Source organism: Phascolarctos cinereus, unplaced genomic scaffold (genome assembly GCF_003287225.1).
Source record: "Phascolarctos cinereus isolate Bilbo 61053 unplaced genomic scaffold, phaCin_HiC Scaffold_8;HRSCAF=390, whole genome shotgun sequence".
In the NCBI taxonomy this organism is placed as follows: domain Eukaryota; kingdom Metazoa; phylum Chordata; class Mammalia; order Diprotodontia; family Phascolarctidae; genus Phascolarctos; species Phascolarctos cinereus.
Window position 1 is genome coordinate 20,978,561 of NW_027556291.1, and position 26,280 is coordinate 21,004,840.

General features: G+C 40.8%; 1 protein-coding gene across 1 annotated transcript in view; it reads left to right on the plus strand.

Annotated features, from left to right (window-relative positions):
• The window catches only part of POF1B (POF1B actin binding protein), a 49,041-nt gene extending 23,963 nt beyond the window's left edge, over positions 1-25,078 (plus strand). The window contains exons 5-17 of the mRNA XM_020964631.2: positions 2,663-2,764; positions 9,355-9,537; positions 11,912-12,045; positions 14,307-14,334; positions 15,869-15,943; positions 17,220-17,312; positions 18,867-18,980; positions 20,031-20,183; positions 20,450-20,569; positions 20,888-21,016; positions 21,405-21,487; positions 22,050-22,164; positions 23,385-25,078. Coding sequence (XP_020820290.1) covers positions 2,663-2,764; positions 9,355-9,537; positions 11,912-12,045; positions 14,307-14,334; positions 15,869-15,943; positions 17,220-17,312; positions 18,867-18,980; positions 20,031-20,183; positions 20,450-20,569; positions 20,888-21,016; positions 21,405-21,487; positions 22,050-22,164; positions 23,385-23,390 — 1,335 coding nt within the window. The 3' untranslated portion in view covers positions 23,391-25,078. The remainder of the gene's footprint in view (positions 1-2,662; positions 2,765-9,354; positions 9,538-11,911; positions 12,046-14,306; positions 14,335-15,868; positions 15,944-17,219; positions 17,313-18,866; positions 18,981-20,030; positions 20,184-20,449; positions 20,570-20,887; positions 21,017-21,404; positions 21,488-22,049; positions 22,165-23,384) is intronic.
• Positions 25,079-26,280: the final 1,202 nt, after the last annotated feature.

Below are 26,280 nucleotides of genomic sequence, written 5' to 3' on the forward strand. Positions count from 1 at the left end.
ACAAGTCACTTTTCCCTCTTCAGGCAGAGGCCATTCTCAAAGACCAGAAGTTCACAAGGAGGTGCCCACCTGCTTAATTAGGTGGTAGGAGGCTTCTCACCTGGCTGTTTCGTACTAGTGACATCACCTGGCCAGTGCCTTTCCCTTTCCCAGTACTGGTTCACAGGGAATAATGAAAACTAATCTTTTTATATCAAGAAATTCTCTTAATCTTGGTGGACACTTTTTAATGTCCCTAAGAGAATATAGGCTGTAAAAAGAATAAGATGATGTGTATCTGGCAATTTTGTATCTTGAAAAGACTCTATGAGGTAGGGTATTGTTTCATTGTGTTGTGTAATTTTAAGAGAAATACTGAAGTAGCTATCCTATCAAAATGACTTTAAGAAATCAAATTTATAAGAATTTATTTTCCAATGCAACGTCAGATGTCATATATTAATATCATAAACGGAACTGACTTAGATATTGTTTCTCAAGTGGCACAAGGACAGATCAGGCATATGTGAGGGGAAAAGCAGGCTTAGCTTGGGGGCCACATAGCTTTCCTCTTTTGTACTCAGTGGTTTCTTCTATGCTTTTCATGCACCTTCCTTCAAAGGAATTGAACCAGACATTCACAGAGCCTAAAGGGACCTTTGAGACCATCTAGGTCAGGGCTTCTTAAGCTGTGTTTTGTCATGGACCCCTTGGTATGGCAAAGTCTATGAAGGCCTTCTTTAAGAAAAAAAAACTGGGGGATTTATTTATTTTTTAAAAGAATATATTCATTTAATATTTTATTTTTCCCCAATTACATGTAAAAACAATTTTTAACATTCATTTTTTAAAATTTTGAGTTCCAAATTCCCTCCCTCCCTTTCCCTTCTTTGAGAAGGCAAGAAATTTTATATAAATTATAAATGTGCGTTCATGCAAAATATATTATGAACTCCTTCTCAAAATAATGTTTTTTAATGCATAAAATAAAATGCATAGGATTATAAAGTATGGAAGCATGCATTAAAACCCTTTTTAGTTTCCCCAGAAATAATAATAATTAAATATTTCTCATGTCTCAAAGGCATTTCCAGACTTCGTCTTTCCCTCTTCTAAAGGTGGGTCAAGGCCTTTCCTAATTTGGTCCCATGCCCTCAAAGCAAATGGACTATGATTTATCCTTCCCTGTTTAGGAAGGAACGATATATTGACCACTGGGAGGAGAGCATTTCAGGAAAATGGTCAAAGAAAGAATGGAGCAGCAACTCTGGAATGTTAATCCCAAAATGTATTTTATATATTATAACCTTTTCTTATTAAAGATTCCTATAAATGTTCACTCAAATTATCTTGGAAGAAAAGCAACTATCTGAGGGTTGAGGGAGGCAATGCTAGTTTGGACATTTCTCTAAGCTAGAAATGTTTGGATATTAGATTAATGTTAAATTAAGTAAAAATGGTTTCTGGTAGACTTGTTCCTAAAATTCAGAGTACAATATTATTTTTTCTTTAACAAAGGGAAACCAGTTGTATTGAATGAAGCTGTAGTTTCTCCCCTCTAAACTCATGGACCCCCTGAAATCCATCCACAGCCTCCTCGAGGATCCGGACCCCAGGTTAAGAACCCTGGATCTAGATCAACCCCCTCAATTTATTGGCATTTTCCAAGTTTTACTGATGCCTTTTGATTTTTATAGATGAGGAAACTGAGACCCAGAGATGAGAAGTGACTTGCCCAAGGTCACACAGGCAATGTAGTAGAGCTGAGATTTGACTTTAGGGCCCAAACCCAGGGTTCTTTCCTTTGCACCAATCAAATCTGCCCCCAGAATTTGTAAAAGATCCATTTACAAAAGTGTTTGCTAAATTGGCATTGCCACTGTCTATTGGGGCTGGGTTGTAGTCTGGTGACCACTGATTTCTACATTGACCAATATTATCCTTTTTCCATTCTTGCTACCCCTCAATTGTCTTGGCCTTTCTCCTATGTTAGAGAAACAAAGAGCACAACTACCTATGAGCAGATTGAGTCTCTCCTGCTCTTCCCCCCCTCCACCACTCCCCCTACATACCTCAGGTACAGATTCCTGTGAAAAACAATCAATCCACCAGTAGAGCCTTCCATTTCTTTTCCGTGCACTGCCTGGTTCTCCTTCAGTTCACCCTGATCTCTCTCGGGCCCTAGGCGTGTAAGTCACAGCTTCTTTCTTTGGGTGACACATAAGGCCTTCTCTAATCGTTTGGAGCTACAAAGGCTTCCCTTTAGTCTCAAGATTAGAAACATGTGCTCTGTTGAGAATTCTCGTGTCAGAGGGTATTTAGAGAAGGTCTGCCAGGTGTTGCTGAATTGCATTCGTTTTGCATTTCTCTGCAGATTGTTTGCATAGAAACCTGCCTGGGAATCCAGTTTAAATGAGGCTGACCTTATACTGCTCCACCTCAAAGGAAACTCATTAGATCTTGCCTTCAAGGAGAGAAAGAAATAGCATCCATTTAAAAATGCCTCTGTCATACATAGAAGAATAGAGGAGAGATCCAGATCCCTTCCTTGGGAAAAGGGCTCACCTTGCTGCGATTTTCTCTAGGTCTTTGTGTGACTTCATTCTACTTTTACCTTCAAATGCCTGCCATATGTGCTCCACCAAAGTACCTCTGAAAATGACTCTCTCTCTTATCTTTATAGGAACCGCTGTCCCCGTTTCTAAGAGGAGGCCATTTTTTCCCAGGAAATAATGTCATTTATGAAAAGACAGTAAGAAAAGTTGAGAAGTTAAATCCTGATCAGGTAAGTTGTTTTGTTTTTCACACTGAGACTTTAGAATTATGAACCTCTTCAGAAAGATGAAACTAAGCTCACTGCTCTGGGCTAACCTGACATGAAATGGACTGGAATTGCTGAATTTTGACCTTAGCAGCTGTAGTCTAAATCATGCACCAAAAAGAATTTCCATTTCAACAAAACTAATAAATGGTCATCGAGCCTCTGCTTGAAAACAGGCCGCCAGGGAGGCCAAACCCACTACCTCTTGAGGTGACCCATCCTAATTTGGCGTGCTGCTAATCGGTAGATGGTTTTTCTAGAGACCAGGCCTGATTTTCCATCTCTCCTGCTTCCCCCCGTTGCTTCCGGTTCTGCTCTCTGGTACCAGGCAGAGCAAGTCTCCCCAACCCCAACTTCCCCCACTCCTCTCCTGCCTTGGAGGGTTTTCAACAAAGGATGAACCGCTACTTGCTAGCTTCACCACTGAGATATGTTAAATGAGGTCCCATCAAACTCTCAAATTCTGGGATCCAGTGATTATAGGAACTCCAATCCTTTTGCATGACGGCCCTCCAGATACTTGAAGATAGCTTTCTTGGCCCCTGTGAGTCTTCTCGGTGCTAACCATCCCCAGTTCCTTCAGCCGGTTTCCTATTGCAGAGCCTCAATGCCTTTCACTGTTGTAACCGCCTTCATCTAGATGCTCTTCATTGTATTAGTTTCCTTTCAGAATTATGGCATCTGGACCTGAATGGCCAGAGATTGCATGAGCATTTTTGGCTGCTCGATGACCACTGTTGGCTCAGATTGAGTCTGCCGTCCATCAGAATGCCCAGAGCTTTTTCAGCCCAATTGCTGACTCTTCCTCCCCCATCTTCTATTTCTGAAGCTTAAATTATTGAGCCTGTGTAAGATCTTCCCATTTATTCCCACTCATTTTCATTGTAGTACTTTCAGCTCAGTGTTCTTGCTTGTCATAGTCTCTTTTTGGCTCCTGACTTTTAGCCAGCGTCTCATTGATCCCTCCTGGTTTTGTGTCTGCTGGGTGAGCCACCCATGCCTTTATGTAAGTCGCTGATGAAGAGCTCAGTGAGCCTGGGACACAGGGACGTGTTGGCACTGTTTTGAAAACTCTTCTCTGAGGGTGGTCATTCCACCAGTTCCAGATCCCTGGGATTGGACTATCATTGAACCTGCTTCTCTCTATCTTTTTTCACAAGAAGAATATGAGATATATGTGATCTTTGCTGAGTTGCTAGATTCATAGCATGGAGTCACTCGCTCGGGGATCAATAGATACTGATTGGAATAGACCAGAGTGTTTATCAGATGCATCTAAATCATTCAGACTCTGGTCTATTGAGAAAGCCAAGTTTCGTAGGCTTTTCCCCACTTTGAATCACTGTACTTAAGTAGGTCTGTGATCTCTTCACTGGGGAGCCCTCTCCATCAGTGCTGATCTCTACTCATCTGTGCCCTATTAGCCAGTGTAGCTCTTGTTGACATCCCATCCATCTCTCCCTGGCCACTGTGCTGAACACCTTTCTCCAGGTAATTTTTAAATGATTCCATTTTCAATGTGTGCCATATAGTTATTTATAAAGCACAGGAAATGGCTGTGAAAAAGCAAAGCAGAAAGGAACTAATATCTGCTGTCTGGTTAGGAATTGAAGGAAAATGTTCATGATTCCGAGTTCGGAGCTGTCATTCCGTGGTGTAATTGGGAGAGCTCTGAGTTCTTCTGTCAGGAAGCCCAGGTGCTGCAAATGTTAGTTCTGCCACTTACTAGCTATTGGATTGTGGACATCTTCTCAGCCTTGCTGGCCAGTAGCATTTCACACAGTAGTGCTGCTTGGTGCCAGGGAAGGAAACCCAACTTTGGACTCAGATTTGAACTGGAATCTAGGTTTCTCTACTTACTACTTCTGTGGCCTCGGGGAAGTCATTCAACCTAGTGGGCTTCAGTTTTCCTCATTTGTAAAATGAAGGGGTAAGTAAGACCAGATAATTCCTCGTGTCCCTTCTAGCCCTAGATAAAAATGAGCCTTATCATCCTCACCCATTTGAAATGGGAAGACCTAGGTGAGCCATACTTTCTACCTGCTTCTGTACTAAGACTTGCTTCAGACAGGTGGCACAAATTCTTCCATGCCCTCTTTTGAAGACAAGATTGCACTTGTGATGTGTTATTTTGGTGATGCAGCCAGAACACTACAGCTGGGTTGGAGCCATTTGGATGCCTTTTTTCCCCCCTTATTCATAATTTAATTGGCTTTTGGAGATTTAGGACTTTCCTAGGAGATTAGGCAAATAAGCTGAGAGATAATTTAGTGGTAATTACTGCAAGTACCTACGAATGGCTCTTAGGAGTAGGAGATGCTGGTATAAGCATGGAACTTGAGTGAATCTCTTTGTAGTCAGATGAGAGCTGTTCAAACAGGCCTATCCCATAGGACAGGAGGAAAGAAATCTATACACTGCAAGGGGTCAGCTGTAAGAAGAAAATAATCAGCAAGTATTTTTCATGTGATTTGGGGATCTGTGTCCTTACTGTCATTAAAGAAGAACTAGGGTAACATGTGCCCCTTGTGCTCTGAAAACTGGCTTGGTGGGGAACTCCAAATATCTGCTGGCATTTTACTTCTACACCTAAGTTTTTATTGCTGTAATGGGAGATTTCAAGCTGAAAAGCTGTCCAGATTGAGTGGTGTGAGCAAATGGTTCAGAGGCCAAGTAAGCTAAGGGAGTCTGCGTACCACTCCAGATGGTGGGTCTGTTAGGATGCTGCTAAAACTACCACCTGGGAAATGATAATATGTACTGACATCAGTGCACAGACTCTTCGGAAATGTGCTGTGTTCTGCATTGCCTTATACTATTTCCAAGTGTTCTCTCATTTGTTTCCTGGTTTATTCAGGAAAAACAGCATCTTGGAGTCCAATCTCACTATAGATTGAGGTCCCTTTTTCATTAGCGGAATGTCTCTTGGCATGATCGAGTGTCTGAAGGCCTTTGGTAAGACACAGGGTATCCCCCAAGGCTCTCTTATTGGCCCTCTTCTCTTCTCTATGCTGATTCACTTGGTGATCTCATTACCTCCCTTGAGTTCAATGATTCTCAGATATATTTGTCCATCTGACCTCCAGTGTCATATGTCCAACTGTCTGTTGAACATTTTGGGCTGGATGTCCCAGACCTTGCCCTCTTCCAGATTGGCCCATTATTGTCACGAGCACTGGCATCCTCCCAGTCACCCATGTTAGCCTTGACTGTTCTTCCCGTCTTGCCTCCCTCATAGCATCTCTTGTATTTACTGCCATGTCTGTGGGGCTGGCACAGAGGCCTTCAAATCTCTTCCTGCTTTCCGCCCTTCTTCCACTCGGCTGTTGCAGTGATTTTCCTCAGCTGCAGGCCTCACCATGTTTATTCAGTAAACTCCCTTGGCTCCCTATAGCCTCTGGATCAAATATAAAATCTGGCCCCTTCCTACCTGTGCAGTCTTTTTATACCTTATCCCTCTCCATATGCTGTCCTGTTCCTCTCCCACCCCCGTAAATAAAGCCAGTTATCGGACACCTCCATTCAAAGCAGAGCAGTAACAAAATAAATCTAGCCACCTGCAGTTCATCTGAAAAACAAGTAACTGGAATGTACAGTTAATTTGAATGGCTTCATGTTTTGTGCTCTCATTTGTGGAAAGAGCTCACAGTCAAACAGGCTGATGAGATGAGGGATTTATTCCAAAAAGTAATTTTCATAATGTCGTAGTGTTAGGTCGGGATAGATTCACCACAGACTCCTGAAGGGAGCCCAGGACTAGTAAGCAGAATCTCAGAAGGGACCTCAGAGACCACCTTGTCTAGTCTACCCTCCACCAAGACTCCTTTCTACAACATAAGTCATTCAGTGCTTATTTCTGAGGATATAAATACAAGTCTAAAGATAGTCCTGCCCTTAGGGAGCTTACTATCTAATGGGAGAGACAACATACAAACAAATACATACAAAGCAAGCTATTTTTATTGTTCAGTCGTGTCCAACTCTCCAGTGACCCCATTTGGGGTTTTCTTGGCAGAGATCTTGGAGTGGTTTGCCATTTCCTTCTCCAGCTCATTTTACAGAAGAGTAAACTGAGGCCAACAGGGTGAAATGACTTGCCCAGGGTCACATAGCTAGTAGGTGTCTGAGGCCAGATTTGAACTCAGGAAGATGAGTCCTGGCAGTCTCTTTACTGGGCCACCTGGCTGCCCAAAGCAAGCTATATACAGGATAATTAGGGAGTAATTAAAAGAGGAAAACATTGGAATTAAAAGGGATTAGGGAAGGCTTCCTGTAGAAGGTGGGACTTGAATTGAGATTTAAAGGAAGGCAGGGAAGTCAGTAGTCAAGTGGAAGAAAGAGAGTGTTCCAGCCATAGGGGGATGCTTAGAGCTGAGAGATAGGGTGTCTTGTTCATGGGACAGACAGGAGGCACCATGCCACTGGATTGAAAAGTACATTGAGGATTCAGGTATAAGGAGACTGGAAAGTTAGGTGGGGGGCTAGATTAGGAAGGGCTTTGAATGCCAAACAGCATTTTGTATTTGCTTCCTGGAGGCAATAGGGAGCCACTGGAGTTTACTGAGTGTATGTGTTGGGGTTGGGGGGGAGTGACGTGGTTGGACCTGCACTTTAGGAAATTCACTTTAGTGGCTGAATAGAGGATGGACTGGAGTGGGGAGAGACTTGAGGCAGGCCAACTCACCAGCAGGCTATTGTAATAATCAAGACGGGGGGAGGTGATGAGGGCCTGCATCAGGGTGGGGGCAGCTTCAGAAGAGAGAAAGCAGAGTATTCAAGAGAGGTTGCAAAGGTAAAATGATAGGCCTTAGCAACAGCTTGGACCTGGCTGGGGCTGCTGGGGTGGGGGGGTGCCTAGGGTCAGTGTGTAGGATAGTGAGGAATCCAGGATGACTCCTAGAATTCGAGCCTGAGGATTGAGAGGATGCTGTTGCCTTCTGTAGTAATAAGGAAGCTAGGAGGAGGGAAGGGTTTGGGAGAAGAGATAATGAGTTCTGTCTTGGACATATTGAGTTTAAGATGTCTGAAAGGCAGAGATGCTAGATTAGAGGTCAGCAGAGAGAGTAGGGCAGAATAGGTAGATTTTGAGATCAGAAGCATAGAAATGGCAATTAAATCCAGGGGAGCTGATGAGATAGATTGTCAAGTGAAGTGGTATAAAGGGAGAAGAGAAAACCTGAGCCAGAACACTGAGGGCCACCTATGGCTAGAGGGCAGGGTCTGGAGGAAGATCTGGCAAAGGAGAGAGAGAAGGAGTAATCAGATAGGTAAGAGGAGAACCAAGTGAAAGTGTCCCTAAAACCTAGAGAGAAGAGAGGATCCAGGAGGAGAGAGTGATCTGCAGTGTCCAAGGCTGCAGAGAGGTCAAGGAGAACGAAGAAAGAGAAAAGGCAACTAAGAGGTCATTAGGAAAAGGAAGCTGAAAAGGTAGTGGTGGGAGCAGGGAAACAAAGGTGGACAGCTGGGGGAATGGTAGAGGAAATCCAGAGTGAAGTTGGGCTGGCCTGGGAACCCTTCTGAAATGGCAGTTCCTGGAGGAGCTATCCATTGAGAGAGAGAGGCCACACTTCCAATGTGTGAATTCCAGGGCTGGAGGGAGGTCTAGTGGAAGAGATCCTGAGTTTAACCTGGAGAGAAACATACCACCTCCAACATGTGCTGGCCTCAACTGAAATGCCTCCTGTGACGGGGAAGCCACTGCCTGCCCCCTGTGGCAGAGACCATTCTCTGGAGATTCCAGTTGTTCAGGAAGTTACTACTTACTTGGAGCCTAAATCTGATGCTCGGCAACTTCCCATCACTGATAGAGCCAAGCAGAGTAAGCCTAAGCCCTCATCCACTTGGCATACCCTCATATATGTTGACAGTTGCTCTCATGTTCCTTTCTTGTACCCAAGTTTTCTCTTCTCCAGGTCAGTATCTTCAGTTCCTTCAACTAGGCCTCATGTGGCCTGGGCCTTAGCCTAAGCTCTGCTACTGACTTAGATAAGGCCATCTTGGCCTTCAGTTTCTTCCTCTGTGAAATGAGAAGCTGGAGCTAAATGATCTCACTCTAAACTTCAGAGAGTCTATGACATTCTATTGGACAGGACTGTACAAGAAGAACTGATATTCATAATGATGTCAGAGGCACTATGAGATCATGAAGTTCCCTTTTAGGGTGTCAAAAAAAAGATTAAATTGTGTTTACTCAGCATAACCTCAGTATTAAGCATATGTTATTACTTTCTGGTTTTGAAAATTGACTGACATATTTATATCTATATATCTACTAACTTAATTAAGTAGAATATTGAGTTTACTAGAACACCAAATTCCCTTACCATTCTGGAGAAGTAGTCTGGTTTCTCTGTAAAGTACTTTGAAAAATATTGTGTCATTTGGTTAAAATATGAAAAGGGTTCTAATTCTCATGTGTGTGCATGTGAGTTTGTGTGTGCTTGTATATGTGTATGTGTGTGTATGTATGTATGTATGAATTCAGAAAGCCTTCTCTGGATCCATCGTGATTTAGTAATGTATTTTCTCCATGGTGGTTTTGGGGTGTGCCTTAGGAATGCTACCCTCAGATTCAGTGTCAACGTCATGTCATGCAGCAGCCCCAGATTGTACAGACTCAGCTCTGCCCACCATCCCATTCCACCCAGCAAACCCAAGTCATCACAGGAAGTAGTTCAGTTGCTACAAACACTGGAAATGAACTGGGCTGCAGTGGATCACACCAAACACATGAGCAGGTAAGATGAATGAGTCAGTTCCTTTTACCTGTCACATCCAGAGCACAGCACAATGCTGGGCACATAGCAGAAGCTTAATGCTTGTTGAAGAATGAGACCCGCAGGGTTTGCTCATTGGAGCGTCTCCTCAAATGGCTATTGCCAGCCCTTCTCATGTTTACTGTTTCATTCCCTATGTGCCATATAATGGAGTGGAAGAGTGGATGTGGAACACTGTTCCCCAGCTCTAGCGGTGCAGAGTTCCATTTCGTACGTTTTACAACTAAGAGCTTATCTTTGAAAATGATTTTCAGACTTCTAAGTTATGATTTTCCAGAATATGAATGTACCTTCCCTGGTTATCCGCAGAAGAAACAGCCTCTTCTTTATTCTATCAGCACATTATTTAGTGAACTTTTAGTAGCTAAGAAAAAAGATCTTGGTATATACTATGCTTTGGCTATCGAAATGTCTTAAGATCTTAGAGGATATACATACATATGTACATATACATATACTGATATAATACATACACATATATGCAAACAAATTACATATTTAAGACAAAAATTCTTTAATAGCCTTTCCAGCTTCTTGTTAGGGAAAAGTGGTCTTTCTGGAGATAGCTGTTCAGTAAAGTGACCCTGGTGTATTCCTGCATTGTTAATATGTATGTGACTGAGCTTGGTGTCCAGGATTGACATCTGGGATGGCTTGTGTTCGGCAAGTTTCCACCTTAAGGCTCTTTTCAGCTCATTCTAATAACAGAGAAAGGGATGCTCCATTCAGTCCTCAGCTGGTACGGAGCTCTTGGCTTTTACTTGTTGATAGCTTCCATGTGAAAAATGATCATCTACCTTATGAAGAGCAGTAAGAACATGACCACAGGCAAACGGGGTAAACATTTCCTTAAATAGTTCTGATAAATGAGAAAATCTGCATAGCTATGATTAAGTGTTGAAAATTTTTGACAGGCATATCAAGGCAGAAGGTTACTTTGCCGTAGACTTGGGAACCAAGTTGATTTTTCCCTTAGTGTTCCCGAAATGTGAATTGTGCACAATGAGGAAGGATTATTATACTGTGAAATTCTACTTTGTAAATTTTCTACCTTGGCATGAGGAAATACCATTTGAGTTCAGTTTTCTTGCTTTTTATCCATTGTTCAGTAAAGAGAAATTGAGCCATTTTATTTTTTTAAATAAGTCCTAAGTCCATTCAGATTTCCTGCTTCTGCTAGTCCTGGTGTACCTAGCATTGAAATGAATGAGACTGAGGATAGGTGTTTTTGTAATCACCAAAGGAAGCAAATCTTTTTTTCCGTCCTTGCTTGAATTCTGAGTGGACATAGAGGCCAGGAACACAGCCTCAAAGTGGGTATGGTAGTGATTCTCTGGCATATGCTGGCTGTTTTCCCTGTGCTCACTCAGGCTTCTCCAGCTGGCTTCAGTAAGTAGTGGAGAGGAATTGGAGCATGGCTACTCTTTCCTTTTCAATCAGGACAGACTTGAAAGGGGAAAAATCCAAGAGCAGAATGCCACAAAAGCAAAGATACTATCCACACTTTTAGTAGTCAAGATGCTGGTCTTAGCCCAGGTTTCAAAGGAAATGTAGTTGATGCCTGAGTGCGTCTCTTCCTGCCCTCCTCTCCAGTCAATCAGAAGACAGGGCTTCAGCAAGATGGAAAAAAAATGTTGAGATGTGAAGTAAACTGATTGTTTCTGATCCAGGATTCTGGGAAATCTCTCTTAGTATTGTGTATACTCAGGATATCCAATGATGTCCATGAGGTTTAGGTACTTTTGAACTTAGCCCGGAGCCCCCCTTTTCTATGTCAGATTGCCTGGATATACAGAATATAAATGCACTAAGTGAAGCAAGACTTACAGAAAAACACATTGGGTTGAGGAAGTTCATGTGATCCAAGTGTAAGATCGACCAGTAAATCAGGTTGGTTTTCACCACAAAGATTTGAGTTCAACGGAAACTGTCTTGGGGCACGTGTGCAGTAGAACTCAGAGCAGTTATGCCTGTATTTTTTCCCCAAAAGGTCACTGAGACAAATGATGACGATGGTCAATTTAGAGATTTTGAATGAAGTTGGTCCACCATTTGAAATCACTCATTCTAGAATTTCTTAGAGAAATTGCTCAGATTTTCACTTCCACAAGATCAGGGTCTTAAAATACAGCAAGAACCCAAACTTGCCCCCAGAGTTATAGTATTGGGAAAACATGTGGTTGTGTGACCCCAAACCCCCAAAACATTTAGTGGTTTGGGTCAGAAAAAGACTTTAGAATGAGCTGGTCGCATGAACGAAGTGCTTTTCATTTGTCATGCAGACATTTATGAAGTTTAAAAAGCCGATCTCTGCAACTGTGATTTTTTCCTTCAGGTGACAGTTGTTCAAGAGGATGGCCCTGAAAAACTGGACCCCAAATATTTTGGAGAACTGCTTGCTGACCTGAGCCGCAAGAACACAGACCTGTATCACTGCTTATTAGAGCATTTGCAAAAAATAGGAGGAAGGTATTGTAAACATGTGATGTCTGATATCCCTCTACTTATCAAGTAGCTTTGTTACATTAGATATTACATGATTTTGTGGAAATATGTACATCCCCGCAATCCATACATGAGGATTGACCTCATGGCTTCAGAGGTTTGTATATATCATATGTGAGTACTGAGACATACGGGAATGTGATGTAGTAGAAAGCACTGGATTTGGACTCACAGGACCCACATCTGATGTTACCTGTGTGACCTTGGGCAGGTCATTTCCTTTCACTGGGCCTCAGTTCATCTGTAAAATGAGAGAGTTAGACTCAATGAGCTGCCAGCTCTAGTCCCACATTCTTAGGCTATGTTAAAAGGCACAAGGTTTCCAGGAATAAGGAGGTGATATTCCTGATGTACTCTTTCCTGGTCAGATCACAGCTGGAGTACTGTTTCCTATTTGGAGCAACACAGCTGAGCAAGCGGAAGAGTGACCATGGTAGTGAAAGGGCCTCCCGACCATGGCATCTGAGAATCAGCTCAAAGAACCAGGGATAATTAAGCTGGATAAGACCGGGCAGGAATGCAATACCTGAGTGCCAGTATTTGCAAAGGGCGGCCATGCACAAGAAGGTTTCTATTTGTTCTTCTTGGCTTCAGAGGGCAGGACTCAGACCAAAGGGAGAAGTTGCAAAGAGGCCAATTTCACCTTGATATAAGGGTAGACTTCCTACCAGTTAGAGCTATCCAGAAGTGGACTAGAAAGCCTTAAGAGATGGGAGGTTTCCCTCTCCCTGGAGGTCTTTAACAGAAGGCTAAATGACCATTGCTCTGGTATGTTGCAATGGGGAGTTCTAGGTCAGGTGCGTAGTGAAGTAGATGATCTGAGGGCCCTTCCATCTTGGAGACTCTGTGACTCTCCATTTCTCTTCCCCTCCCAAACTCAAAATGGCAGAAGGCTAGAAAATTTGGGTTTGGGAACTAGGGGAAAGAAATGATTTTGAAAGAGTCAGAAGGAGGAGGATAAGGGGGGCAGTGAGTGGTGGGGAGTGGTACATTTCGATTCCTTTCTTGCTCTCAACTCAGGGTCTTATATCTACTGTTTTTTAGGTATTCATGGGAAGAAAGATCTTTTCCTAAGCATCTGTGGAAATTTCTTACTGCCAAAAAGTCATTGTGGGCATCCTTAACATAGAAAAACAATTGAACAACTCCACAAACGCTTCCTGAATACCTACTATGTGCTAACCATTATAATTTGGGGTTACAGAGCTGGGGATACAGTGGGCCTCTCGGGTGCTGCCATGCCACGAGAAGCCCACTGGCACCTCTAGTAGCTGCACGGAGCTCTTTTTAGTTACTGCAGGCCACGCCCAAGGCCACACCACAGGACTCAGAGATTTCCACAAAGGCCTTCAAATCTACTGTTTTAGGGTTGGAGACACACACACATATACATGTATATGTGTATGTATGTATATGTAAATATTATTGCTTTTGATATACACGCATTAATACTTATCTTCATTATATTATATTTTCATTAGGTGATCAGTTTTACAAACAGCAACAAAATCTATCAAGTAAACCAAATAAAGAATATGTGTATATGTATGTGTGTGTGTATGTATATAGACATGTGATGGGTACTAGCCCTGAAGGGGTCCTTTCCACTGATGCTGACCTTAGTGTATCCTGTTACTCTATTGGTATATTTGGAGAACAGATTTAATATCCCTGGTGGGGACTAGCTTAGGGAGGGCATTGAGGGGGCTGCATTGGGGAGCACTTTCATGAGAGAGGGTAGATTGAAATTGACTTCAGATTATTCTAAACTCAGTAACCTAGAAAGTAAATTAGTGCAGCTCATCCCCATATTCTGTTCACGAAGGCACTACAAAGTCCAAAAGCCCAACAGATTACCTGAAGCAGGAAAAACACTTCCCTTTGTCAGTGACTTTCTGGGTCGCTCTGCCACTGACATGCCTAGGGAAGGGCTGGCTAAGGCAGATGTCCTGGCTGTGCTTACCTGACTCTCCTACCTTGTAAGGAGAGAAAGCACTGGGCTAGCCTGAAAGCTGAGACTGGACCCTGAACTATTATTAAATGTGAAGCATTGCCCAGTTCCACCATTTCTGTTCTTCTTGACAAGCCTTTCCTTTTGTTAATTACCGGGTTTATTCATGAACCGCTTCTTTTGTGATTAGATTGACTCAGAAATCAGCTAAAAGAAAGCAGTAATGCTAATGGTAAAAACTTACTGACTGTCCATTTTCTCTTCAATGTTGTAGTAAACGGGACTTTGACTCTACAGACGAGGTAAGGAAACACAAGTTTAAAAATCAAATGTTTATTAACTAGTAATGACACTATGTTGTGTAAATAGAATCTTTAACCCAGTGTTATCACCCCAAAATTTTCTTTCCAGGATAAGTGAGTAAGTGATGGGTATTTGATCTATAAAAGTAGTATAACCACTGATTACTTTGTACTCCCTGAAAATAGAAAGCATTTTGAACAGCTGTCCCTTTATGATTTAATGTTGTGTATACTCAGTTATGCCGATATCAGCCCAGCATCCAGAATTTCATTACCTCAGAACATATGCTATAGAAAATTGAAATCTAAGTTATTAGCAACTAAGTAAGTAGCAAATGGTATTTTAATGTGAATGATCTTCTGAAACACTGTATCATACCAAAACCACCTACAACTTGGAGTAAAATTTTTTAGTAATTTAATTCTTTCACAAGTGCAAATATTGTTAATAATTGTCTTTAGTGGCACAAGTGATTAAGGAGAGGGAACATTGATTTTAATGTAATAAAATGTGTAATTGCTTCTTTTGTATAAATCTCCATCTGTTTCTAAACATTATTAGTAGAATATTTTAATTACTGTTATTCAGTAAGTCCTAAATACCTAAAAATGAGTACTGAGGCAGTATGGTAGAGTGGGTAGTGCTAGATTTGTACTCAGGAGATGTTGGATTCAAATTTTGACTCAAATCTTAACTAGCTGTGCAACCATGGGTTGCAGATGTCACTGAACCTCATCTCAATTTCTCCAACTGTGAAGTAGGTGTAAACACTAGGGCATAAGGGTGTGGTGAAGAAAGAGCTTTGTAAACCTTCAAGTACTAGACAAGAGATGTTTCTTACTCAGAACACAGCACCCCGGCCTATGTTTCCAGCAACTCTGTGATTGTTCCTATTTCCCCAAAGTTTTCATTACTTTGGAAATAAACGAATCTTATTGAACATCCAGTAACAGCATCGTTTATTGAAAGCATGTGATGAAGAAGCCCATCATGGGAGAGTGTGGAATAGACTCTCATCCTAAAATCACTCTTTTTCAGATATTTAATAGGACCATACCTGTTGACCCTCAGTCAATATTTGCCAAATGATTGAACATCCAATTAGTTTTTCAGTTGTCTTCCTTCCCAATTTAGTTTCCTACATCTTGAATTTGCTCATCCTTGGGACTATGTAGTAAATTTACAACACCTTTTAGACTGGTGTGTTAGTAGAAAAAAAATTTAAGAACTTCTAAGATTAGATCAGGGCTTCTTAACCTTTTTGTGTATCCTGGAACCCCTTTGGTGAAGCCTATGGACTCTAAACCTTTCTCAGAATCATGTTTAAAAATAATTGAAAGAAATGCTAAATTTCAGTTAGAGGTGAGTGAAAATAAAAAATCTTTTTTTTTTTTTTGCATGCAAGTTAATGGACCCTCTCAAATGATCCATGCTTCCCTTCCCCCTTCCTTCTCCCCCCAGCTAGATCAAGCTGGTTGAACTACTGGTCCCCCAAATGAGTCAGGCCATCTGACTTTTCTCTTTCTCTTACAGTCAGAAGACATTGAAGCCTTGATTCCTAAAGGGCTATCAGAGTTCACAAAACAACAAATCCGATACATTCTGCAGGTGAGATGAACCAGGGTATACTCCCTGCCCCCCAAATCTCAGAAGCCTGCCTTACTTGGACAATGAACCGACTGGTCTCATAAGCATGTGAAGGAGTAAAAATGAGCTACTCTATCCAAAACTTTGATCTGATAACATGGCTTGTAGAACTTTACACTGGATACTCAGCATTGGTCTGTTGCAAAAGATTCTCCTTTCTTTTCTTCCCTGCCTTGGTTCCCACCTAGCCACTTGGCTGCTTGCCAGTGGGTTTCTCCTTCCTAGTCCTGTTGCTAATATTGCACATTTTAGACTTCTCTGACCTACTGTGTTTTCTCAATCCTTAGACCAGGTGTTAATAATCTCTAATGTTTAAGCAGGACCATGATTGGGGTGGTGGAAGGAGTAGGGTGAGGGTAGAGGCTATACCTCAGATGTCTGGAAGGAACAAAATACTTGGCCAGGCTTTTTCACAATGATTGCTGCCCCTCCCTCACTCTAAGGTATGAATCCACCTGCCTTTTCTCTTTTAAATAAATGAGTTGAATATACTGGAGGGGCCTTCTCACTTAATTTGAAATGTGAAACAACTACCTATTTATAATCCAGTCAGACTTAAACCTAGTGGTATTTCACTATTCTTGAGTGGACTAGTGTATAGGGCTAACCTCAAAATCAGAAGCTCTGGGTTCAAGCCCTTATTTGACATATCCTGGCTCTGTTGACCTTGGGTGAGTCACTTAACTTTTCCAATTTGCCCTGGTAGACGGGATTTCTGATGTGGTCTTGAAATCCCTTACAAAAAGAAAACCTAGGGTACAATTTTTGCATTTAACAATAATCCTAAGGAGATGTATTTTATTTTTCTGAGGTCGAATGTTCATAGTAATTGGATAAAGAAACAGTGAAAGTAATGTTTAGTAATTTGCTTCAGAAAGCTTTGCTTCAGAAGAAACAAAAGCAGAGACTCTGCCTTTCAATTAACTGGTTTCATTGTTGATTTCAGATTGCCCAAAATGACCTATGCAAAGGTCATTTTTATGGAAAGGTCATCTTTCCACAAAGGAAGTTGTTAATGAGGCTGCCAATAAAATTCACTTGTAAAGGAAAGCATGGGGCACCAGGGCTTGCTACTTTCACTTCCTTGCATTGGCTATTTAGGTTAGGGTTAGGGTTAGAGTTAGGGTTAGGGTTAGAATTAGGGTTAGGGTTAGAGCGCAATTCGGGTTAGGGTTCCTACCAAAAATGCTCCCCCTCTCCCTCAAAAAGAGGTAATGAATACATTCTTGTCTTCCAGATGAGAGAGATCTCCAACAAGTCTCACCGGCTGGTGCTGTCCACCTTCAGCAATATACGGGAGGAGCTTGGTCATCTCCAAAATGACTTGGCAGTAAGACTGGTTTTCTTTTTATCTAAACAGACCCTGTTTATATAACTTAAGAATCACAGAATTTCAGAGTCAAAAGGGACCTCAGTGGCCACAAAATGAATCTTCACTATAAAGCTCTAACCAGTGGACTTGTTTGCACTTGAACACCTCCAGTGAGAAGGAACCTTCAGCTCTAATTTGGACAAAGTCCCTACCCCAACATCAAGCCTGTGTTTTCCCCTGCAACCTCTACCCATTGCTTCTGGTTCTTGGGGGCCAAACAGAACAATAATTTAATCCTTTTTCCTTGTGACAATTTTTCACATGCTTGAGGACGGTTATTAGGTCTCTCTCCCGATTCTTCTCCAGAAAAAACAAACATTCCTGGTTAAGAGATTCTTATAGGACGTAACCTCAAGGCTCCTAACCGTCCTGGTCGCTCAGCTCAGCCTACTGCTCTAAAAGCTGCGGTGCTTCTGAGTGAAGTCCCGTTTGGCCAGCACAGAGCACAGTGGCCTGATCACCTTATTTCTGGAAGCTGTTTTGGTCGATGAGCTGAACTATTGAGCTTGAAGTCCACTAAACCAACCGCCCTGATTTTTTTTTTTTCAGATAAAATGTATTTTAACCATCCTTCCCTTGGAAAATCAACTTTTTGAACCCTAGTATAAAGCTAAACATTTATTCCTATTGGACTTTATTGTATTATATTCAGCCCAATACTCAGGCCTGTCAAGGCATCTTTTCAGATCTGGTTACCCAGTGCTTTAGCTCTGTCCCGTAGCTTTATATCATCTTCCCAGTCTGTTGGACTTCTTTCCCTTCCTGTGCTCTGCAGTCCAGCTGAACTGGCCTCTGTTCCACACAGGACAGTCTGTCTTCATCTGTGTGTCTTGGAATGCACTCCCTCCTCCTTACTTCTGTCTCATAGTATCGAAGATGTCTAAGATGCAATTCAAGCATCATCTTCTACATGGGCTTGTTTGACCCCCCCCCCCCGTGCCCTTCTTCCTGATCCACTTTGTACATATTTATTCATTTGATATTTATGCTGTATATATTTACATATGGGCATAGCATCTCCTATATTAAACGCGTTTAAGCTTGCAAGTAAAGATTATCTTATTCATTGTATTTTTATCCTCAATATATAGCACAGCACTCTATTGTAATTTGGAAGCCTTTTTTAATAATTCAATCTTTTATATTCTCTGTTGATTTGCAAAGTGCTTTCTGAAATGCTTTTTCCATAGCCAGTACTTTCCAGAAGACTTTGGGTATTATTGTTGAGGGGTAAAGTGGTAAAAACAATTTGAAAATTCACCACCTGAGGGGAATCATTAGCAGGAGATCTTTATATGTGTCAGGGGAGGGAAGAGAAAACCACAAAAATACTTATATTTTATTGAACTTAGTCAATTTATCCAAATTGTGCGATATGCAGATTTTTTTCACTTTCAGTATTTTTAACAAGACTTTGAAAATGTTGTTTAAAGTACAAGTGAACCATTATTTCTGTGACCATCAGCAAATTTCTATCATTTGAGAGCAGAACAAATTACTTTATTCTTACAGTCGCTGGAAAACGACAAGATAAGACTGGAGAAAGATTTGGCATTCAAAGAGACTCAGATAAAGGAGTATGAAGCACTCTTGGCATCAGTGAGAGCCAATAACCGCCAGCAGCAGGTAGGCCAAGACTCCTGATGATGATGATACCTTTTTCTAGATGTCGTTATGGCACAGACATTTTTAAACCAAGTTGACATCTAGGAACAACTTGTCCTAATCAAAACTCAACTATGTGCAGTAAGTAGAATCTATCTGGGGAAATCAAGCCCCTTATTCATTTCAGATATAAAATACTAGCAGCCCTCAATGAACTATGTCACCAGAGACAAGGACTACATACTTCTAGATAAGATGCAAACTTAACAAATCCCAAATGGAAGACATCTCTTGGACTCCTCCTGCCTCTAGTCCTCGGCATGGTATGATGATTAGAATGTAGAATTTCAGAGTCTGAAGATCTATGTTTAAATCTTAATCAAAGCTCGAGAAGGTTAAGTCCAGCTTGGTGCTGGAGTAGGTAACAGTTCTAGACTTGGAATCAGGAAGACATGAATTTAAATTTCACCTTACTCACCTGTGTGACCTTGGCCAAGTCATTTTACCTGTCTGGCTCAGTTTCCTTATCTGTAAAATGGGTCAATGATAGCACCTTCTTCCCAGGGTTGATGTGAGGATAAAATAAATGATATCGATAAAGCAATATTAACTTGCCCAAGGTCAGAGAGGAAGGAGTTGAATCCTCCCCACATTTTGGCTGGGACATAGGGCATGGGCCACAGTCATCAATATCAAATGGTATGGCTATAGTCTCTTCATGTCTATCTGGCCTATGGCTAATCAGAAAAGTGTTAAGGTCTCCCTTGTGAGAAAGATTAACACTAGAGAACTATCAGATCACTAAGGAGTTACTGCTGTATTTTATCAGTATTCCTGCCCTGTCACTCCTATCTGTGAAATGAAGAGTTAAGACTGGATGGACTTTTAGGGTGGAAACACCCTAAAACACTCAACTCTAAACCAGCTAGTGGCAAGAACAATTAAAAAAAAATAATTGGCCATAGCAAAACCTTTACGTCAGTCAGTTAACTCTAAACCATCAATTGATGGGATGATAAGATTTAGCTAGTTTTAATGTCTTCATCTCATGGATCTTTTCTTTCCTTGTAGCAAGGACTACAAGACTCCACTTCAAAATGTCGGGCTTTGGAAGAAACCATTCTTTCTCTTCGACACAGCCAGTCAGATATGGAATATCGACTAAAGGAATTAGAATATTGTAAAAGAAATCTGGAACAAGAGAATAAAAGCCTTAGAATACAGGTATTAAAAACTGTTGTTGGGTAGAGAAGGTACAGCATAAGGTAAAGAACAGACTTTGTCATAAGGCCCATTTTCAAACCCTGGCTCTTATACTTACTAGCTATAGGCAAATCAGTTTATCTCTGAGCCTTACTGTTCCCATTTTAAAATAATAGTAAATCCTCAAAGGGTTATATGCAAAGTACTTTATAAATATCATAAATTGTTATGGAAACGAATTGCTATAAAATAAGATGCAAATTACTGAGTAATTTTGTCCCATGTAGGTATCTGAGACCTGTACAGGCCCTGTGCTACAGGCTAAAATGGATGAGATTGGGAGCCATTACATGGAAATGGTGAAGAATCTGAGAATGGAGAAGGATAGAGAAATAGGCAAGCTGAGGGTATGTTCAAATTGGAGACTTTGTTTAGTAGGAGCTCTTTGTTCTGTTGTTTTGGTCAGGTGCCTCATTAGGGAACGGAGCTGCCCTCTGGATTCTCGGCCCAGTGACGCAGTATCCATTTATGTACACAGAATGGCCACAGGGGAAGGAATTTCTTGCCCTAGCACCTCAAGACTGCCTTAGTACTACAGCAGAGAGGGCTCACTGCTTGGTTTCCAGCTTGTGTCCTAGGACCATCCCAAGAAAGCTCATTCCAAAAGCATTAATTTGGGCCCACTGCTATTGATCTCATGGTATCCCATTTTTCCTTAACTTTAGGCACAACTGAACCAGTTCCAAAAGGATGTTTCAAGAAAGGAAGGAAGTTGCAGTGATTATCAGCTCAAGCTTCATGAATTGACCAATTTACTGGAAGAGAAAGATTGCCTTATAAAGCGGCAGTCTGAGGTGAATGCTTAACAGAAATAATTCCCGTAGATTGAGAGATAACTATGGAAGAACTCAATAGCTTTTTTTTTTATAGGAGTTAGAATCAGGTACCTGTGGAAAAGCTCTTGACCTAGATTTCAAGGGTTAATGAGCAATTTTAAATGATAAAAACTTAAAAACAAAAAATGTGGGCTAAGAGTTATTATGCCTTAACTGCTGAGATTATATTAAATATTACAAGATGGTTAATTAGTACTAGCTATGAAAAACATCTACCACCTCGTTTTAGATTGGAAGCTACAAATAGGTGCTCCTTAGGAACTTCCTTGAGATACTTACACTCATAAGCAATAAATACATGGAGTATGGTTTTCTTTAAATGATCATAATCCCTTTTATTTGTAAGGAACTCTCCAAATTGAGACAAGAAAAATCATCCCATAATCAGGCCTCAGGTGCTGGAAGGACCACTATCACCACCACTAAAAAGTAATGTGTTTTCCTAATATTCCAAAACCAGATTGCTCTTGTGTTGCAATAACTTCTGCCATGGTCATGCTCTTCCTAATGATCCTCTATCTCTCTCCCCCCAAACCCTCTTAATGAATGTAGAGGAAAAAAAGCACTTGGTTTGATTACTCTTTATTGGCTTTCTTTCGTCTTCTGTCCAGCTTTTTCAACAGCAGATTCGCTCTTAAAGTTTAAATCTGAGTTCTCCATTGTTCAGAATAAAAATGTGTCATCTGACAATTCTTAAACCTTATCTCCTTTAAAGTAGTCATTTTGGAAATCCCCATCACATTTTTCTTAATTATGTGCAATGTGCTCTCGTACACAATTGTTTGATAAACATTTTGTGGCTAGAAAATAATAGTACCCACATATCAAAACAAAGGTGTTTCAGGGATGTGAGGGGTGAATGAGGAACCAGTGATGTTACAGTCAAAATGAAATGAAGTCTTGGCCTTAGAAGGAAAGAAGCTGTGTATGGGGGGGGAGGGGGAGAAAGCACAAAACACTGGTTTGTAAAATTACCTTTTCTTTTTACTAGATACAGAACCCAATATCCAATTCTGGGGCTCCTTTACGATGACTATGAATACATCCCCCCAGGCAGTGACACCCAGACCATTATCATTGAAAAGACAGAAGACAAATGGACTAGTGTAAGTTCTCTCTTACAGCAAAAAGTGAAGCACCCACCACTAAGGGGCATTTTTCAGTCAGGAAAGATTAAGAAAAGTTTTCCAAATTGTATTTTATGCATACGTACACCTGTGTTAGAAACAAATTTCTAACATACAAAACACAGGTAATGCAGATATATATTTTTAAGAATAGGTTGAATTTACTTTGTTAGTATTGAAAATGTTTTCTCTCTCTCAAGTTCTATTACAGCACCCCTCCATTATTTGTCTTGCAGTCTTGAATGTGACATATAAAAATGACCATGGACCACTAATTTTAGGATTTTAAAAGAACCCTTAGCAACCAGGGGCAGTAGGTGATTTGACTTACCTGACTTGGTTGGACATGGTAAAAACAGCAACTCACGGGTTTATTCTTAGGACATTTGTCAATCACATGCTTTTTTAAGACCAACTTTAAAATACATAGCAACCAGCAGCTCTGTTTTCCAGATGTGGAAACTGCAGCTCAAAGAGATCCCACAGTGTTAGTTCTTGAACTGGGGTCCTGATTCCAGGAACACCACACCCTGGCACCTCTATAACCTATTCCAGGGAAAATCACCATTGATGAAAGTTTCAGAAATATGAGGTTCCCCAATCTGCCATGCTTATAACCAACTTAGTTATCTGTGGTAAGATAGCATGGTCAATAAGCCCGAAACAGAGGGAAACAAGATAGAATTCTGTTGGCTCCAAGATTGGCAGGTGAGCACCTGTACTTTCCCATCTTCATCTGCCCATGAAAGCTGAGCAGCAGTCCTCTGCTGTTCTTAATCATGTCCCCTACAGGGCAGCATTCTTTGCTTTATTCACTGATCACTGATTGGAGCTGCTTAAGCGTAGTGGCAGACAAGGATATTAAGCTGAAGGCCTTAGGTAACAAGGAAGGAAAAGCGATATGTCGAGCTTTCTTACTGCTGAGAGGGAGATAGATAGCATTTACTGATTCACCTGAGCTTGATTTTTATGTTGAGGATACCTAACTAACTACTGACACCGTGGAGTTGAAACTCCCGATATTAAAAGAAGCCCAGTCTGAATTAAGTCCAAACAAATAAGGCACTGATTGCATAGTAAATGCAAAGTCCATGGATGCTACCACTGATTTGTTAACAGACTGATATGAGAAAACCATGTCTTCAGCTAACCAGGAACAGGCTTTAAACAATTGTGTTGTTTATTTTTTTTCCTTCCAGCCATGAATTCAGCACCTGCTGTTCAAAGTTCACGCAATGACTATGTTACTGCTTACGTCTTGGAAAATATGAGAAATTAAGGTCAATGCAAATTTTGAACCATAATAACAGCTAACCTGCCTAATGAAAATAGATCTGTTGATGGCAGTTTTTTTTCCTAATATATTTACAATGGAATCAGGGGAGTGCTTAAGTTTTTATTGCAGACGTACCAAGAGCATGCTCTACTACTTAGAAAAGATACTTCCTAAGACACTGAATTAGCTTTTTGGGACAGGGACTTTAGTCCATTCTATTATTTCCCCCCACATTAGACAGAGCATGCACCTTTACTCTAGATAGTATTTTTGATGAAGGGGTGGAGGTGGAGGGAAAACAATTTAATTAGTACCTGTGTTTATATAGCTTGGATTTATTTTTTTCTCTCCTTACAAATGAAAGGGATGCTATAGGTTTATGTATGTTTCTCTTTAAGACATCTCAGGTGATGGTTTGCTTTACTTAGCAATGAAAAAGGATGAGAGTTCTCAACTCCTTAACAAGTAAGATAACTTCACTGAACTTTTACATAGTCCTTCGGTTGTTCCAAGTACCTATCAAAGAATTGAAGGACTGAAAGTAATGCCCCCTCCCTCACATAAATGAGTAAACCCCTAATTTGCATATTAAGATATGATCGCTGTCTAGCTACAAATAACTTCACTTCATTGTCCAAAATGGACAGGGAAACAGTAAATAACTGTTCCTGGTTTTAACTGAAATTTAAAGCTACAACCTTGTGCCATGCTGCGGGGGCCCCCCCCCACTACTCACGAACCTGAAAATACTTTTTTAAACCTGATAAAACATCAATGTCTAGCTAAATTTACATAGAATTGGCAAAATAAATTAACACTGCATTTTATCAACTTCCCATTTTAAGAAATAGTGGAAAAAGCAATACTTTCTGTACAATACTAATTGTTATATTCACTTTCAGTGTGGTGCATGGCTCATAAGGAGACATACTTAGAAGGTCATGGTTTGCGCTTACATCTAAATCTGATGAACTTTGGAATTGTAGCAAATGAAGGTTTAAGCATTCTGGATTTTTTTCTAATAGTTTAGGACACAAGAGGTCATGGGCCCTATAGGTTAATTCCTCTATGTAACAGTAATAAAAGCCCTTTCAAAAGAAGGAAGTAAAACACAATATGAAGTGAGCTGGTCAAAAGTTCTCTGTGTTTGAAAATTATAACAGGTGTCATTTTCTTTACCTTGAGACAAGACAAGAAACACAGCAGTGACTTGGTTTCAGGGTGTGTCACTACACCTGCCAACTGAGTCCATGCCCACAAGACAATGCTGTTGCCATATTACAATCAAGGCCTTTCTGCTGCTGCAAATTTAAAAAAAAAACAACAGCCCTCTCTCCCCTCCCCAGAAAAGAACAAAACCAACCAGAGACAGTCTAGGGTGGACCCACCTTCCAAAATTCCATGGTGTATGCTCCTGTATGTTACCATTTAAAGGTGTGGTTCTTAATTCAATTTGTGATGAAGAATAATGAAACTGGCTGAAGAGGCCTTTTCTCTTCACAGGTTAAAAATCTCTGCAAATTGCAAAGATAGTGTCAAAATTAAATGGGATTTCATTCTCTTTGTTAACCTCTTCAAATTTAATAAATTGGAAATGGCATATGAAAAAAATGTAAATTATGAGTGGTCTTTCTTGAGATGTTGTACCTTCAAAGGAAAGGAGCGGTGACATTTCACAAAGAAAACTCCTCCTTTTGAGTCCACATTCACAGGTGCAGTTACCTTTAAAAAAAAAAAAAAAAGGGAAAACTACCCCAAGTGATGGTATTTGGATTTTGGTACCTCTTCTTGGACATGCTGTAACTGGCAAAGTGACCTATTTTCTGCTTCTGGATGACAATTTCCACAGACACCTTATTTCAAAAATTTTATACACACTTTGGTTAACCACATAAACTTTAAAGTTCTGAAAATCAGAATAATTATTAAATATCTGAGCTACATGGAATAAGAGATTAAATGAAACATGAGAAATTACCTGACTTCCAGTGATAAGCAAACAAGTGTAATGAATTTCATTGACATTCACTCCAGAATAGGCTGAGATGTAAAATTTTCAAGTAAATGTATGAAGTAACAGGATCTCTGAAGAGGAAGGGACCTCAAAAGACAATCACAGTTTGATCAGTCCTTTGTATTAAAACCCACACACCACCTGAAGAACACCAAGGAGAGGAAGGCCCCCTACCTCACCAAGTAGGCCTGACTTTCTGTCCAGAAGCACTTCTCCCATCTATCCAAAGCTATAGGGAACAGAATTTTTTCTCTGGAAGGCCTTAAGACATGATTCATTCTATTCTCCCTTCCCCCACCTCCCTCTGAGGTCCAGAAAGATTGAGTCAGTTTCCCCTCGGGTCACAGACTGTCAAGGACAGAGGCAAGATGGTCTCCTGGCTCCTAGTCTAATGTTTTGTTTGCCTTTAGACAAATACATTAAAGTCATCTAAACCTGTGCTTCAGGTCTGGATACTTGGTAAAAAGTATTCCCAGTGAGGCTGTGGTCTCATCTGAAAACCAGAGAACTAGGTTTCTAAATTCCTATTTGAACAAAGTTGAACTTCTCTCTCTCTTTTTTAATAAAATTTGTTCACAAATACTTAGTCACAGAGCACTAGAGCCTTTGGTTTTCCAGTCAGGCCCCACTTTAACAAGCTGGTGGAAACATTGGTTGGCAGGATCACTGTGACCTGCACTACTGGCAATTTACATCTTATTTTGATCCCAACTGAAATCAATAAAATTAAAAAACGAGATTTCTTTAAAAAAACAACAAACACTAGTGAGCAATTTGAAACAAAGTCATTTCCTAAAGAGAGAAA